This window comes from Cynocephalus volans, chromosome 10, assembly GCF_027409185.1.
Source record: "Cynocephalus volans isolate mCynVol1 chromosome 10, mCynVol1.pri, whole genome shotgun sequence".
NCBI classification, from domain to species: Eukaryota; Metazoa; Chordata; class Mammalia; order Dermoptera; family Cynocephalidae; genus Cynocephalus; species Cynocephalus volans.
Genome location: NC_084469.1, coordinates 13,070,436 through 13,089,163, shown reverse-complemented (window position 1 = coordinate 13,089,163; position 18,728 = coordinate 13,070,436). Strand labels below are relative to the sequence as shown.

At 43.9% G+C, this 18,728-nt stretch overlaps 1 protein-coding gene across 1 annotated transcript in view; it reads right to left on the bottom strand.

The window, feature by feature from the left end:
* Positions 1-18,728, bottom strand: part of HLF (HLF transcription factor, PAR bZIP family member) — a 52,329-nt gene that overhangs the window by 7,341 nt on the left and 26,260 nt on the right. Inside the window, exon 3 of the mRNA XM_063112158.1 lies at positions 1,830-2,050. Coding sequence (XP_062968228.1) covers positions 1,830-2,050 — 221 coding nt within the window. The remainder of the gene's footprint in view (positions 1-1,829; positions 2,051-18,728) is intronic.

Sequence of the window (18,728 nt, the reverse complement as noted above, 5' to 3'; positions counted from 1 at the left end):
ATGGCAGGAGAGTGTTCCTGCCCATCTACCACCTGCTGTGTGAAAAGGTCAGGCCTGGCCATGACAGCAGTAATATGTATAATTCCAGCACAGATGGTTTTCACTGGCCTCTTTGTTGCCAAGGTTACCCGGGTTATAAAGTAATCCTTCTCTTAGCTATGAACATGTAAAGTTGGAGACTCTGTGAAGGTCTGTCTGGAAGTCCTATCTACGGCTCAGCAGCATCCTTTCAAACTGTCCTCTATTCAAGATGAAATCCATGCTGAGCGGGTTCCCTGGTTTAGGTTAAGAGAGAGGCTCTGAAATACACACAGAATTTGATGGCCAACAACACAAGACCAGGTAAAGCACCCAATTGAAAGAAGGTACCTAACTGCCCAGGACCTAATCCCATGGCACCCCTTCTTTCCCCATCTCAGTGTAACCATCAGTGCCCTGCCTAATTTAGATTTCGTGGTATTTTTCTTATCATGCACTTTCCTTTTTTTATTCCCGGGGTGACAGCTATTGATCTGTCACCGATAGCCCCTGTTGTAGCCCTTGTCAGAGCCAACATGCCACAGTGACCCTTCTGGAAGCTAGAAAACCTGCAAGCCAGGCTAGGCCTTACTCTAACAGGTAGAGTTCACCTTACCTTACCTTTCTGTTTCTCCATTTCCTCAACTGAAAAACACTAACTTTGGATTAATGAAACTCTAAGGTGCCTTTCAGCCCTGACATTTTCCTTTTCTTGCATCTTTAAGGTAATCTCAGGTATGTGGCTGACAGCAGTGATTTCAACCTGCCAGGTACTTCTGCCTCCAGCATTCTTTCTAGATACAAGAAGCATGGGTAACTGGTCTAAATCAGTTAGATGATGTCTCAGACTCCCACTTTCCCAGCAGTGGAGTGTCTCTACCTGTGAACCAGATTTAGGTTTGAGAAATGGGGGTCAGATGTGAGAAAAGGGCTAATTATGCCTGGTCCCAATGCCTTAAGTATATGTAATCATATCTCTACTGTCCATATGATTGGAAAGAAACATAAACCCCAAAAGTTCTAAGCAATGGCTAATCAAAATGATTCTAACACGGCATAATTTTGGAAAAAATTCTCATCCTAAGGTATCATGAAATGTGTCAGATTAATTTTGTTTTAAGTTGTATTTGCGTTCCCGGGGTAAATCTATTTCCCTTTATAAATCAAGTGAACTCTTCCACATACATAGCAGAGAAAACCAACCAGGGGTTAACCTTTTGTTGAGATACTCAAGTGATCATTACTTGAGACACAAAGTGATCACTACATATAAATAGTGTCAGGGAGCCCACCAGCTCCCTTCACAAAATCCCACCCTGGTCATCCAAGGTTGACCATGCAGAGGGAAGGCCTGTCTCTGGCTGTTCTTCCCTGAGACCTACAAGGAAATGGCAGTGGTTATCAACCAATTCCCAAGAAAGGGTAACCCCTGGAGGACAATGAGGTCCAGATGCCCTTCCCAAATAATTTTCTTTCTCTTTCAAACCTTGAAGGATTTTGGTTTGATTTTATCAGGCTTTGATGAGCTTCCTTACAGATAGTAGCAGCTTTGCTTCCTTTGTGGGCTTAAAATTGCTCCAACACTTTACAGCTTCTCCTGATTTCTGTTCAGTATCAAGGCATGAAAGCATATTTCAGAAGACACTCAGAGAGAAAGCACCTTGCCTAGAAGTCACATGCCAAGAAACAGGATCTGAAATCACCAGTCCTTCGTTCATTAGCTTATAGGACCTTCCTGGGGTCACCCTTTCCATCAGTTTCTTGATCCCACTCTCCACTTGCCCAAAGCCTGATTACCAGTTCCAATTTACCTTCAGATCATCAGGGATGAAGACTTTGCGGGCTTTCTTAATCATGGGCTGTGGCTTCAGTTCCTCCTCAGAGAACTTGCGTTTGCGAGGGTCAAACATTTCCTGGCCGGGGATGCTGGAAAGAGCAAGATCTGCCGGGTCTGGCTCATAGCCCACCGGGACTTGGATGGTGTCAGGGTCAATGGGACTCGGTGTATTGCGGTTTGCTGGCAACAGCTGACCTGGAACAACACAGGACTTTAAATTCATGAACACTCTGGGGAGACCCCATAGACAGCTACTTAATGATGCTCTGGGATGAGTGGCAGAAGTCTTCGACGCACTTATACATGACTCTAACACCACTTTTCTTATTCATCCTCACCGTGTACCTGACAACACAGCAGGCCGAGTCTCACTTTACTCACGCCCCACCAGGCAAGCAAAGGCCCACACACATGTTCACAGACTGGGGTGGGAGCAACTCAGTAAGAGCTACACCCTTCGCTCTTTCCTATCACACATGCATGGGACACCAACGGCGTGCCAGGCCCTCTTCAAGGAGCAATAGATAGAAGAACATCATTTTTACCTTGAAGGTGTTTTCCCAGCAAGTTAGGGAGACAGACCAATAACTAGCCAGTTAGGACAGAATGTAGGTGCTGGGATGGAAGTAAACCTCGTGAGCTTCCAGAGTGTGGAGAAATGGCACATAGAAGCAAGGTTAGGGCGCACTTCCTAGAGAGGACTCTTGGTACAGTGGCATCTTGAGACAAACAGCAATGAGCAAAAAAGGTATTCCAGGCACAAAGATGAGACAGAGTCTCAAGCAGTGAATCAGAAGACAAGATGGAGTGGCGAGAGGCGTAAGTGCAAGAGACGTGGCCAAGAAGGTGGGCAGTGGGGATATCATAAAAGGCCCCGAGTGTCACTGAGGGATTCTGAGCAGTGCAGGAACAAGCAGCTGAAGTCTGGAGAGAAGACTCAGGCAGTGTGATGAACCAACTGAAGGGGCACAGCTGGAGGCACATCAGATAGAAGGCTGTTGTGATAAACCATGCACACATAAACAGTGGCAGTGGAGACTGAGAAGGGGACAAGGTCAAGAAATACTTAACAAATTAGGAAGGACATAATGGAGAAACCTAACTTCCACTTGAGGGTTCAACAGGCCAAACCACTGAAATGAACAAACGTCTGCAGAACAATAGGTTTACTGTGTTTCTGAATGTGTCTTACTGGTGAAAGTGAACTTAATAACATACCAAAATGTTTATGCTGGGAGCTCTGAATCTTAACTTCTAGTTTTGTCTGAATTTTACAATTGCTCCTTTCACGCCCAGAGAGTAAATGAGAGGATACAGCTCGGCAGAGCCTGGCCCATCTCCTCTTCCTCGCTGCCAGTGGTAGGTCAGTGTGTGCAGTGCCCTTTGGGATTCATTAAAACCTACCCCAGGTTGAAGCATGAAGCCATTGGCTTGGATTCTAGCAAAACTGTGAAACTGTGCTTGTCTGTTTTCTGGAAAGGCCTGCTGGAGAGCTTGCAAAATGAATGCTCTGGGTGACCTTTTAGGTCCCCACTCTGCTTTGAGCTCTTTTTGTGTCCTGCTTGCCAAAGAGGAAGAGACGGGCCCTGAGGCATTGGCAGAGGACGGAGATTTCTCATTAGCCAAGCTGCAGCTCAGCTCCCACTTCTGGAGACTGCTGAGTTCTGTACCGGAGGGTGTCCAGCTAGATTTGATGTTGTGCCTCCTGACATTGCCTCAGAAAATGAACCACATCTGAGTCAAACGGGGATTTTATTTTCCCTTTAGAAACTCTCTTTGAACTTAATAAGAAAGCTACCCAATGCCCCATCACTACAGCCTCCCACCCCTGCCACACACACACACACACACACACACACACACACACACACACACACACTCACACAGACACACACACACACTCACACACACACACACGCAAATGCACCTGACTCCTACCCACTGGAAGCGTCTCTTAACACTTCCCAAATCTGATTGTTCCAAGTTACTTTAAGTTCCTCCATAGTGCTTCAGTATTCTGTTTATCATGCTGTATTAAAATGTTCTCCCTTATTGCTTTATAAATGTTCTTACACGTTACACACACACACACACACACACACAAACACACACACACGCACACACACTCCTCCTCTACCAGACCACATGGACTTTCATGTTTTATCTGTTTTATCTGCTCATCATGGTGACTGCTTCAGAGTTCAGCTCCCACAAGGAGCACCCCTCATCTACCATCTACCGGCGGCCCTGAGATGCGGCATCTGACAGTAACACCTCCCATTTAGGCCGACCTCTCTCGACACTCTTTCTCTCCAGCCCTTCCCTCCAGCGCAAGTAGGTCAGCCCTACCCACAGAATGGAGAAAACCTAACTGCACCACAGTCAAGGCAAATGGCTTCCCTGCAATCAAACAGCAAATGGCAGAGGAGGAGAGAAATGAAGGCTGAGACGCCTCTGTGCCCCCTGATGTATCCATATTTCCTGCTGAATCAACTCTGCTGGACTCATTTTTTTCTCCTTTATTCCAGAATGTTAACAGTGCTCTTGGGTAATGCAGAGGGGGAACCTTTATGATTTTTTCTTAACCTTCTGTGGATTTTCAAAATTTTAACAGAAGATTCATCAATTTAAGAATGCATCGTGACGTTAATTTTTTAAACAATCAAAGACCCTCATTGCAAAGTTTCAACCATGGTAGAAATGTGTCAAGAGAATGCAAGTCCCACTTCCTGCTGCTCTCCTCTCAGTCCTTCTCACCGCTCTTCCCAGAGGTGACCAACCTTAATTGCTTGGTGTGAACCTCTCATGCCTTGGTTTGGTTTTTACACATAAATAATTAAACCAAATTGGATGACACCAGCCACATATCTTAAATTACTTTTCCAATATATCAATATACCATATGTAATTTCTTACGTTAGTACCAATAGAACGACTACGTTCCATTTATTTATTTATTTATTTTTGGGCGGCTGGCTGGTATGGGGATCCAAACCCTTGACCTTGGTGTGATAACACCACAGTTTAACCAAGTGAGCTAAGCGGCCAGCCTCTACTTTGTACTTTTTAAACGGTAGTCCATCATTAGGATATATAACAATTTAATCATTCACCAACTGATGGATTTTTTAGGTATTTATGTATTTTTGTGGAAGAGATTCCTAGAAGTAGGACTGCTCATGCACAAGGTATGTACATTTTATATTTCTAAATGTACGGTCAAATTGTGCTCCAAAATGTCATTTCTATTCCTCACACCAACATTTATGAGAGTGAACATTTCCCACAAGTATTAATTTTTAAAATTTGCCAATCTAATATACACAGATATCACAATTGATTTAACTTGTACTTATCTGGTTACTAGTGACACTGACCACCTCACATGTTTACTGGGTATTTATTTCTTCTCTGTGTACCACCTCTATACATGTTTTGCCCCTTTTTAAGTGAGTTTTGTTTCTTATTAATTTATAAGAACTCTTTATAGACTGGATACAATATTTTTATGTTTTATCTATAACAAATATTTTCTCTCAGACTATTCATTTTCTAACTTTGCTTATAAAGTTTTTCACAATTGAGAGATTTTACCTTGCAATGGAGTAATATATTGAAATCTTCTCTTCTATAACTTCCAAGTTTCATACTTTCTCTACCACCAAATTATATCTTATACATATGCACACACACATCTATACACATATATGTGTGTATATATATATTACTCTATACTTTTCTTTACTAACACAAATATAATTTGTTACATTTTTAGAATTTTGAGGCATGTGAAATTTTTTTCTAATTAATTAATTTTCTCTAAAAATTTTATTTGTTTTTGATTATACATATTTATGGGGTACAGAGTTGACTATCAGTATTTGTATACAGTATGTGATGATCAAATCAACATTATTAGCATGTTCATCATTACAAATCTTAATTACTCTCTGTGTCTCTTACCCAATTACTCTCTAATCCCCCTCCCTCCTTCCCACCTCTAGTAACTATAGATCTGTTCTCTCTTTCTGAAAGTTCAACGTTTTATTGTGGTCTTTCTTTCTTTCTTAGCTCCCACTCACGAGTGAGAAGAAGGCACATGGAATTTATTTTGCTGTACATATAAGCAAGGACCATTACTTAGTATTTTCCTAATGACTTAATATGATGATATTAGTAAGATTTGATATTTGAGAGGGCAAGTTCTCTCCCCTTATTGCTCTTTTTAGGACATTTTCCTGGGTATTTTCACACATATATTCTTCTAGATGAATTTCAGAATACATTTAAGTTATATTTAAAATTATCATTGGGATTTTTGAACTAAGATTGCATGAAAGCCACAGGTTAATTAAAGTCTTTAAGATACTACATTGAATATACCCACAGTATACTCCCCATTTTTATTTTTTATTTTCTTTTATAAGATTTATAGTTTTCTTCATTTTAACCTCTCACGTTTTTTGCAAAGTTTATTATCCCTTAGACGTTTTACAATAGGTGTTACTAGTGTCAATTTCCCTATTTTATTTTCTAATTGCTTATTGCTGGTATATAGGAAGCTACTGGTTTAAAAACGCTGGGCTTACATCCAGCCACTTTATTCTCTCTTATTTGTTCTGATGGTTCTAAGAGTTCTAACTTCTGTTAGTTTTCTAGGTAAATAATCTTATCTTCTTCCTCTAGGGACAGTTGTGGTTTCCTTTCAATTTCATAATTCCTGCTTTTAACTTTTAATTTTAAATTCATTGCTTTAGCTAGACTCTGCAAGACAATGAGAAGTAAGGAGGTGAGACTAGTGGTCTCTGCTTGACCCAGACTTTAATGGAAAATGCTTTCAATGCTTCACACCTTTCAGTACAAGCATACTCCTAAAAGTTCAAGGAAAGATTTACATTATCTTTTAATTTTATTTTTCCATGAACTTTTTGAAGTACCCTCATATTTATGGAGATGATCATGTGGGTTTTCTCTTGTATTTGTTAAGTCTGAGCTTGGTGTATCTCCAAGGCTTTATCTGAAAGATCAAATGTAGACAAGATCGACCCCATCATGTAGACTCTGCAGTTTGCTGGGACATTGTTTTCTTCCTTCTAAAGGCATCTTGATGAAAGTCACTTCCAAGAAGAAGGGCCAAGGAGGATTTCTGGAGGAAAGGGTGGAACAAAGGGCTTTACAAAATCTGGAAAGAGATTAGAAGTTACCTTCAAACCCAAAGTTGGCCTCCGCTTTTGCCACAGATTAGGCATGACTAAACCTCCAAATAGTGTAGTGCAGATAGGTTGTTTCTTGTTCTTACATACTTTCACAAGAATTTAGCAGCTCGTGTTGAATTAGCTGATTAGCTAGAAGTCATCAAGAATGGGAACAGCAGCAATCTCTGTCCTTATCTCTTCTCAACTCAATGGTTTGTTTCTTTAATTTATGGCTGCACCAAAGTAATAAATTATAGTTGTATTTATTACTTAATCCTGAAGGCTAATTGCAACACCTCCAACCTTTCTGATGTGTTCCTTATTCAGACATCTAAATAAATGAAGCATTAGATTCGTAGTAGTAATGTCAAAACAGATTCCATATTCCAGTGTTTATCACTCATGAGCATTAGCCAGCTGAAGACATTATCTTCTGTCAAATAAGGCTGAGGAAAGAGAAAACGATTTTTCATATTCATCAAGCGTTCCCTATTAGAAACAACATGTGAAACACCTTGTGATTCAAAGTTTGGTTCTAGATCTTTCTCTCCTGCCCTCCTTTTCCCACTACCAATTCAGGGTCTGTTTTCTTGCATGACCTCCTGGCCCCCCGATGGTTGTAATTTGGGTTTGAAATAGCACCTTTACCCTCTTGGTATCCATTGCTTTCTAAAGAAAACCACCATCAGGGCTCCCAGCCTGCTATTTCAAAACAAAACACCCATGCCTCTGAAAATCCCTTTACATTACAGGGAGTCAATTAACTTAGGAGACCATAGCAATACCATAGGGGCAATAAAGAGCACTCACAATATGTACACAGATTAAACAGAAATCTCACAAGTCCCTCCTAAGGATAAGGGCTTCTGGACTCTGAAGCCAGATTAGATGGTCTCCATCCCTAAAGCAGGAACCTGTAATTCTGTCCAACAAGCACTCTGTAAAGGCAGCTATGTCCTAATGGCCACAGGTCTCCTATTCCATGTGACTTGCAGTTCCAGGCAGACTGTGTTTCTCCCACCCCCACCACACCCCCTGAATCTGGGCTGGTCTTCTGACTTGCCTTGACTAACAGAATGTGGCAGAAGTGTCAGAGTGTCATATCTGAGGCTGGGCCTAAAGAGGCTCTGCCTGTTTCTGTCTCTTTGTGGCATTTCTGTCATCACTATCTACATGCCTGGTCTAGCCTGCTGGAGGATGAAGCCAGGCTCAGTCTGCCTAAAGCCCCTGAACCCTAGATGTGTGAGTCCAGCCAAGGTCAGCAGAGTCACTAGACCAACCCCTAGCAACTACAGACAAGTAGACAATAAATCCTTATTTGTGTATGCTACTGAGTTTTTTGATTGCTTGATAAACATTCTCATGGCAATAGATGACCAGCCTACAAGCTGAGCTATTGTGCATAGGCAGTGATGCTCATAATCGCATTAGCATCATAGCAGGATTTAAATCCGTACAGGGTAGTGTTTAAGATGTGGAGTGAATCAGACTAGTGTTTGAATTCTGATTCTGTCACCTGTAGGCTAGAAACGTGAGCATTTGTGAATGAAAGACCAAAACGAAATGCCCCTCCAAATTCTATCACTGTCTGTTTGGGGGAAGAAACTATTGGTGATTTTTTTCCATTTTTTATCTACTGCTCTGTAACTCTCCATTTCCTCATCTACAAAAGGAGATTACTATGCCTGCCTCTTAGGGTTGTGTAAGAAATGAATGAGATAATGTATATAAATAAAGTGCTTAGCACAATGCAGAGTGCCTAGAAAATACTAAATAAATAGTCTGTAAACGCAAACACAAAATATAGGTATTATGATCACAGATACTTTAGAATAAATCAAACAGACCGTGGCCCCTTGTCTACGCCAACAATGTCCTCCTCTTCCCCCTCCTTACACTTACGTCCCAACGGTGCCACACAGCTGCCAGAAGTTATTCTAAAAATGCAGACCTGTGCAAGTCACTTCGTAGCAAAACCCTCTGAAGGCTTTCCATTGCCACATTTGACAAAATTCAAGGCTCCTCCTCACTCAGGATGCCTAGCCACGCTGCCCGGCCTTCTGCTACTCACACACCACAAGTGTGGCCCCCCAGGCTTTCGTATTTAGCATGTTCTCCACCTAAAGCATCCTTGCCCTGCTCTCAGCCTGCCTGGTCTTTTTGCATCATTTAGATACCAGCTCAGATACCATCTCTTCTGATCCTCTGACTTTTCTCTGCTCCCATTTCATTGTCCATCAAATCACTCCGTCTGATTTTTTCATAGTATTTCCACCCAAATTGATCTTTTTCATTTGTTTGATATTATTGGTGATTTTCCTCCACTCTATGCGAGCTCCACAGCACAGGGGCCTTGCCTTACCTGCTGCTGCAGGCCCAGCCCCTGGATGGGGCCTGCATGGGGGGGATAGTACAAGCCACTGTGTAGCCAGACACAGATACCCCCAGACCCTAACAAGGCCTGTTTGGGGAAACAGGGACTATTATTTTCTTCTGATTTTCTATATTTTGCAAATTGTCTATCGTGAGCATCTTTACTTTCAAAATCAGAAAATAAAAACATTATTTTATTAGTATTGTTTACTTCACTTTGCACATGTACGTTCCAGGATGTGTTAAATGCTGCTGAGAGACCATCCAAGACAGGAAGAAGATGAGGAGCAAGAGGAGGCCAAAGAGGCAGGAAAATGAGGTGAAAGAAGAAAAGGAGGAATAAAAAGCGTGTTACACTGCTGCGGGCTGACCATTCTATGCAATTAGGGAATAAACCGGCCTGGCCCTGACCCAGAGGCTTCTGGTCCAAAAGGCCACAGCTGCTGCCATCCCAAGGCCCTAAGCTGGGGATGGGGGTGGGGAGGAAAGGAAGCGAGAGACCAAACAAGTAACACAAGAATGAATGAAAGAAGACATGAAGGCAGGGACCTAGAAAGGGAACGTGGAAGAAAGAAAGGCATCAAGAGGGAGGGGGAGAAAGAAAGAAAGAGACAGAAAAGGCTGAGCCAAAGATTCAATTGAAAATTCCCCTTCTGGACCCCAGCAGCTGGGAACCTGTCATGACTCTGATGTTCTTTAAGTGTCCTGGACGTATATGATTGATATACTGATTGTAGGGCCCAAACAAATCCCCCCAACAGACACACACACACACACACACACACACACACACACACACCCTTTTCCCTTGTGACACACACACACACACACACACACACACACACACACACACACACACACACACACACACACACACACACACACACACACACACACACACACACCCTTTTCCCTTGTGCCACATTCAGACCTGATACCCAGTAAGTGCTCAGTATACAACTGCAGCGGAGATCCCTTTGATCTAAGGGGTCTTATCTAACAACTCTCTTCGCACGGTATCAGGCTGTCAACAGAAATATGAGTAAAGCAGGATGCTGCAAAGCCAGCTCAGTCCATTATGTGCAAACATGAGGGAGGGGGTCCGTCTGTTACCATTTACTGGGAGGGCGACTGCAGTGTGGTCCTATGGGCTGGCAGGCGGGCTTCCTGGCCACTGAGTAATCAAGGAGTGACAGGGATGGGTAACCGGGGGGAGCTCCTGCTACCCACCAGTCCCCGCTGAATGGAAACAAAGTTCCAGACAAGCTCAGCAGTGCTGAATAATTTGCTCAAAGTTGCCCAACTAGCTGACGAAGAGACTCAATTCTCCTCACTCTAAAACACACATTCTGAATCGCACAGATATCCAAGAAGTGGGCTGCAAAGCCTAACCCAGTTTCACTGCAAAGCAGGGAACTTAGTGCTCCCCAAATGAGAGCCCTGCACCAGGACCTGGGCCAGGAGCCATAGGTACAGCACTCCACGGAGCCATCAGCCCGCTCCACAAGGGGGCACTTGGTCCTGCACTGTATGGAAGAAAAAGTGGAGGGTCAGGGGTAAAACCACCTGCACAGAGTCATGCAACTGGAAAGGTGGGGGGTGGGGGGTGCAGATGGTCCCGATCCCACACTCTTTCTACTCTGCTCCACTTCCCCTTGAAGAAGAGAAAGAAAGGAGGACTCTGCAGGCCCCCTCCTCTCTAGCCCAACACGTTCCTGGACAAGAGACAGTCCCCACAGAGGTAGGTACAACCTCCTGTCATGGACAAGAGCCTCCAAAGCTACCGGCAGCCAGCCATCCCATTTTCATCTCCTCTCCCTTCTTCATCTTCCTCTTTCTCCCTCCTCCACTACCTCAGTCCTGAATGCTGAGCTTGTGCCAGAGAGCAAGACTGCATCTGACTGCTGGCCCTCGGGGCTAGGGCTCCTGTCATGCCACATCTCACTCACTAGTATTGTTCAGGAGTCTCTGGATCCACCAGAGACCATGCCTCGTTAGGAGAAGGGTGAGGATTCCTGGCAGAGAGGGTGGCTACCAGATTCTGTTACATGAATAGGAAGTTAGCTTCAAAGGTCACTCCATAGGGAAGGTGTGTTTCACATCTATACCCATAAATTATTACCATGCCAATTAAAGTTTAGTTTGGGTTTGGGCAAAGACAGGCATTTGGGACACTGTTCTGAGGCTCCTGCTCTGGTCTAAGCCCCTTTGTTTGGACCTGTCCTGTAAGAGGAGACACAGTTCATCAGAGAGTGTAGACAAACCTAGGACACAACATGGCTTTGCCCCTACATAGCTCTGTGTCCTGGGACCAGTCACTCTGCCTCACAGAGTCTTATTCCCTCCTCTGTCAAGTGGAGGAAATAACTCAGCTCAAGGATTGGATGAGAAATCTCTTGGCGGTTGTGGCATCTGTCCCTCCCTCCTGTAACACTCCGCAGCCCCCATTTTCCTCTGGCTGCAGCCTGAGCAGAGCCTGTTCCATGTCACCCAGTGTGACCCTGTGTCCAGGACAAGCACTTTGCCCTGGGATGGTGCATCAGGGCTCAAAAACGGCCCCAACTTGATTCAGCAGCTTTGAACTTGGCAGAGCAAGACTGGATTAGCAAGGCCTTTCATTCCGAGGGCATTTGTCATCACGCTCCTTGCCAGAGGTGTCAGCAAAACTCCCCTCCTTGAGCCCAAGGAACTCATAACCACAGCCAGTCAGAAGCCAGTTACATGGGGGTAGAACAGATGTCCTGACTGGTGGTCAGGCATGGGCAGCCCTCTGGCCTTTGTACCATCGGCCCCTGAGACAGAATGACAGAGCACTCTCTACCTCCTCTTCCCCGGGCAGGGGGTCAGTGTGCAGCAGGAGAGGAGCATATTTGGCTCTGTGGCTCCTAGCAGAGCCTCCTCCTATCCTATAACTGTCACAGCACCCCAGGGTGCAGAGAAGTAATAGGGTGGCCAGAAATGGACTCACAGTGCCAGACACTAAGGCCTACATGAGATATATTTCAGATCTTGCAACGCTGGGCCCGCAGAGCTGGAGACAAATGGTCATGAATGAGAAATGAGAGGCAGGATCCTCCCACACACACTCATGCCAGGCCCCTCACTCCATCCCAAAGTTATAAAACTACAGTGGGAGAAGAGTCGCTTTCTAGTTTCCTCTGCACTTGTAGGGAGTGGATGGTGGGGTTAAGACCTGGGAAACGGAAGGGGAAGTCAGCCTGCCAAATGGTGTCTGGCTCAACATCTTCAAACTGTTTCTTGCAACAGCAATCCCTTCAGAAAGAGTAGCGACCCCTCCTTCCAAGGCTGCCATGGTGACGGTGGGTGGAATACAGAATGACCATTTCAAGCTGCCTTGCAGTTTTGCACACTAAAGGACAAACATCCAGAGACAGTAGGGGACCAAGTGGAGATTAGAATCCAGTGTTCACTCAGCCCCTCCTCAGAGCCCCCCTGGGTTGTGCAAGGTGGTGATGACAGTCGTGACCACCACCTCTCCAGAGGAGCTCTGTGGGGAGGGGGATTCTGCTTTCACTCACACACCACATCTGGACCTGCTTCCACGACACGCTGCCTGTCTGCAGTCTCATTCATCCCTCCCGACAACCCTGTGAAGTAGGTCGGGCCAAATGGGCACATTTTACCTATGGAGAAATGGAGCCACGAAGCAATTTCCCTAGGTCCCCCTGGGATGGGCTACCTTCTCATCAAGCAGGGAAACGAGCTCTTCCCTACCTGAAGTCTATTTTCAGAAAGAGGCTCTTCCCATTTTTAATGACAACATGTACACTTGAATCAGCACCACCTAGGTCCCTGGAGTCTCTTTAATTGTCTGAGTTGGTGAAAATGTGCAGGCCTAGCCATCTGAAACCTGCAGTCTTCAAAGTGCTTCCATGGCTAGTTATTAAACTGACTATTCTCCTTTGGGCTATGTTAAATATTTTATTTTGATTTAGAAAAGCAGGAGCCTAAATAAGTGACAATGCTCACTGATATTCACTGTGAACCCAGGACCCAACTGCAAACATACAGCATATAGCACGTGTGCTCCCTGAGAAATACCTTTTTCCCCTCTTCCTAACGCCCCCCCAAACCAAACCAAACCAAACAAAGGAAGAAAAACAGGATTGTTTTAAAGTCTGCGTTTCCGGATGAACATGAATAGGACTCAGGTGTGTCTGTGATTGTGCGGCTCCTCAAGGAGATCCACAAAGATCCTTTCCTGCATGGGTCTCTAAGTTAAGCACCCAAAGTAAACATGCTTTTCCAAAGCCTCCTTGCCTTGGCTCCTGGCCAGTGTTCTCCATAATTCCCTTTCACCACAAACTGATCACCTAAACTGATCTGTGGTCTGTTGGTCACTGCCTCCAACCTCACTGTCATCTCTAAACCAATGTGTTTAAGCCAGACTCATCCTCCCAATCTCCTACTGACCATCAGCCTCTCTTGCAGGTCTTCTCTTGCCTGTGAACTGTCTATTTCTCCATTCTGTCAGGCCCAAAACTTTAATCACCCCCTATCGGGCAGGAGGGAGAAATGAGCCATGCATTGGAATCCAGAAACCCATCGGTTTTGGGAACTTTGGGGAGATTCCTGGGTCTCAATTTGCCCACCCATTAAATAATGGGATTAAAGGTTGGTATGATAGCAAAGGCTCCTTCGAGCTCTAGCAATAAAGTATTCCTGGAGTTCAATGGAGGTTTTCCTTTGTGTTTCTACCCCCGCCACAGGCCATATTTCACTAGGGACTTGGACAACTGGAAGACATGCCTAACTGGTCTCTCTGCCACCTGTAATCCCATCTGCCAACACAACCACCAAGTTACTCTTCCAAGAACATTTTTTACCATGATTGAGGTAGCCAAGACTTCCCACTGCCTCCCAGCCCTAACTCTTTGTCTGGAGGTCAAGGCATATTGCTCACATCTCATACTCTCTGCTCAAGCCAAGCTGGTCTGCCGTGTGTCTGCACACTCTCACTTTGCACCTTCTCCACCTCCCATCTGTCCTGCCACCCGTCAAGCTGTAGTTCACATCCTCCTCCTGACCATCCCAGTTTTGGTGACAGTTCCTTCTAACTTCTCTCCCACTTCACATCTACACCGTTTTGCACTTAGCATATGCCAGCCTAGAATTTTTATCAGATTAAGTGACTATAACTTTTCAGCAATTATCTACTCTCAAACTAGATTGGAAATCTTTCCAGGCAAAGGCCATGCCAATGCCTTGCACAGAAGATGATTAACAAAGACTTGTTGTTTAAAATATTCCTTTATTTAACAAACTTTTATTGAGCAACTACTATGGGTTAGTCTCTGAGAATATATAAATAAAACCCAAACGCTGGCAGAGTCAGGTAAATAAACAGATGACTAGAGTACACAGTGCTAAGTGCTATGAAAGAGCTTTATCCAGGGAGCCAAAGGTTGATCATTAATCCAGAGCTCTAGAGGGAATGCAGGGACATCAGGAAATACTTCTCAGAGGGAGTTGGCATCTTGGCCACATCTAATGGGCCAGACAAGTAAAGGAATAGGGGCAATCAAGGCAGAAGGAACAAAACACAGAAGACAAAAGCTGTGAGAGTATTTGTGGGCCAGTGAAGGAAGACAAGTGGCTGATGTAACTGGAGCTCAGAGGGCAGGAGGAGGAGGAGTGAGAGTTGAGGCCAAAGAAGGCCCTGGATGTTCAGATTTTATCCCCAAAGGAATGGAAAGCAATTGATGAAATGAGAGCAAAGGAGTCACTTGATCAGATCAACCATTTCAGAAAGATTGTTGTGGCAACCGATCAGAGGCAGGATTAGAGGGAAACCAGAACTGGGGGGTGCTCTCTCACATCAGTGGCAGAGAACTGGGAGGATTCAAGAGGTAATGATGATGCGGGATCAACGTGTCCTAGCCAACTGGACATCGGGGGAAGAGAAGAAGAGGGCAAGATTAGCTTTTAGGTTCCTGGCCTGGACATCTGGAAAAGAGGTGTTAACAGTCACTGGAATAGGGGATATAGTGGTGTGAGCATGTTCAGAGGAAAGGACGGCAGCTGGTTGTAGATCCACTGGGTCTCAGGTTACCATAGACTCCAGATGACAAAGGCAGAAGGATGTGGATCTCAGCATCATTCTTGGGTCTAGACTTCAGAAGAGCAATGTTAACTGAAGATACAGCTGTAATACTCCTGAGACTCCTCCGGAGAGAATACAGAGCTAGGAGAAGAAACCCAAAGAAAAAGCCCTGGGGACACTGACACTTTAGGGATACACAGAAGAAGACTCTGTGGAGTGTACTTAGGAGAGGCCAGAAAGGTAGGAGGTAAATCAGTTCTTGGACAAGCTAGAGAAATGAAACTGACCAAAAAGATGTTCTAAATATATTGTTGATCCCTCATGGGCAGTCACTGTGCCTCCTAATCAAGTAGCTACATTATTACTTCCATTAAACAAATGAGAAATAATACAACTAGACAGATTAAGTACCTTGCTCAAGGTCAAACAGTTAATGAGTTGGAAGAGCCTATATTCAAAATTAGGGCTAATTCCAAAGCCCTAACTTACTTTTTGTTATTCCACCCTACCCACACATGTCCACTAGCAACAAAGACATCATTCATGCAAAAAGCTAGTGTCAAACTATTTCTTTCAAGCAACACTCACATGTGGCAATCACTCACTCTACGTGTGGCAGGAATGCTGGGGTTCTTACATGCTTCCTGGGATGTTAGGTGTCTACTTTTCATTCTCTGTGAGAGTATTTTGTGAGACATGCTTACAAGGCACCTTGGTATGTTGAGCAACCCAGGAAAACAGAGATACTTCTTTTTGCTGTTGATTGTACTTATTACCTGAAGTTCCCAAGTCATCTTTTAATTTTTTTTTTTTTTTATTTCTTGGGTCTGGATGGTGTGTGTTTTGGGGGGCATAGGCTACGGAGATAGAAAGGATGGTAGGTAAAAATGCCTACAGAGATATCAACTATAGTCTACAGAGATGTCTGAACCAAAGGCTGTGTAAATAACACAGAACAGGGACATTTTCTTTCCCTACTAGTTAATGATAATTCTGAAAGGTTACTAAAGAAGTGTCATTGGGCAACAGGAGCTTCCTGGAGAGGTGGGGAGGTGTATGCTAAGTCAGGAATATGATTCTTGGGGGATAAATCAACTTAATTCCAGAGAGTCAGCTGGTACCTAAATGAAATGGATTTTGTGCCCCCAACATCTCATATGGAGTAAAGTGAGCAAACGCCTAATGCTGCCAGCCTTTGCAGTTACTGCTGGGCACGCAGGGCCTGCTTCATGTAAGTATTCACTGCATGAGTATTATTATTGCCCAACTGGTATATTCCTTTGTGATGAGGTATCACGGGTGGAAGCACAGATGACCCTTGAACAACACAGGGGGGGGTTAGAGGTGCTGACACCCCCATCCTCCATGGAGCCTGTGTGTATAAAAGTTGGCTCTCTGTATATGTGGGTTCCACACCTCTTGATTACTGTATCTTTGATGCAAGGTTGGTTGAAAAAAAATCATCATATATGGACTTGCATAGCTCAGTCCTGTGTTGTTTAAGGGTTTGCATTCACAATAAAGTGACAACTCAGTCTTCGGTCATTTAAGCAGAGGGAAAGGGAAGACTATTGAGGAACATACAGAGTTTATGCTATCTATAATGTGAATTAACATTCATCGAACATGCACCTAATTTTTACAATCAGATGCTGACCAAGTCTTGGGAAAAGGTATACACTCAGGTTTTCCCAAGTAAATTCAAGTCCCACATAGGAGAAAAACTGCCAAACAGCCACTGACTTAGACAAGTAATAAAAATGGAGCAGTATATTAAATCTAGTGCTTTTCACCACCACTTTGGTAGAAAGAAAAGGGAGACACGGATAAATTCTCACACATATTTATAAACCTGCAGTAATTCAACCTTGCTTTACAGTCTTACAGTTCCCTAACATACACTAGAATGATATTCTAGACTAGACAATTTCTTAGAAATGTGCTGCTTCAGAAAAATTGAAAATTTCCAGCTTGCACTGAGATTAGCCAAACTAAACCCATCTGGCTTCTGCTGAATGTAGTCTATAGAGAAACCCTCATGGGACACAAATCTGCCTTTCATATCTCACAAGTGCAAGATGAGGTCCATGTGCCTCTTAAGAAAACAGAAAGTAGACATCAAGTCATTATCAAACACTCCAATTCTTTTCATTGCACCCTTTCTCTTTCCACTTCTCAAGCCCATGCCCACCAGGACCCTCCACAGGAAGGAAATCTCACCACAGTCTGCAACCTTTTGGTGGACCAAGAACACCAACACCTCTGAAATCCTTTGTCATTCCAATATATTGACCATCTCCTGTCCCAATCAGCTTAGATTTTCCAACATAAAACCCCTTAGCAGAAGTCAGTTCTGACCTAATCATAGGAGTGACTTGGTTGATAAGGAAACCAACTATGGAGACAGGCCACGCAAACGCTAGATGGAAGCGGGCAGGAGTAGGTCTCCTCAAAAAGGAAAAATAAGGAATGCTGTTAGATGAAGACGAACAGTCTTCAGGTTGTGCGGGTGGAGGGGGTGAAAGTGTCCCACAGTTTCCTGATGTCACAGAGCAAGAGGCTTTGCAGCCGCTCAGTGGGCAGACATGTACAGAAGTGGACGGCAAGGCACTGCCTCCAAGGAAAGGAGCAAAGAACTGAAGACCAGTGAATTTTTTTTCTGAAACTGGCTGTATAGAAAGGCAATAACTGGAATAATCCCTTAAGACAGATAATTCTTAGAACAGGTTTTCTGGAGAAGAGATGTCCATTTTCTCTCTCTCAATCTGTTGAGGCTCCCTAAGCAAGGGAAAGGAGATACTTTTAATTCCCAAAGCTGGCAAGCTATGTACCAACCTGGGGACTTTTCACACTGAAATAAGAGAGAGCAGTATTGACATTTAGTATCTACAAACTCTACTTTTAATATCTAATGGAATCTGAGACACACCAAAAGGAATAAATAATTCTTTCTTAAAAGCCTATAAAAAGAAGAAATGGATTATGACTAAATAATTACAGAACAGCAAGAAAAGTATCAAACGGAACCTAGGTGTTACTTCTCTGGCTCTTGTTACATTAATCGTGCACTATTTTAATAAATACAGATTCATTTAATGTTTATGTCTGTCTAAATAAAGATCTCCAGTTTAATAGGAATTTCAGAGGAAATGGGTCACTCCATTTCTCCCACTTGACCACATTAAGGCAAGTCTTGCTGTTTGGATCTGAAAAGACACGGCCATTGGACCATCATCAGGAA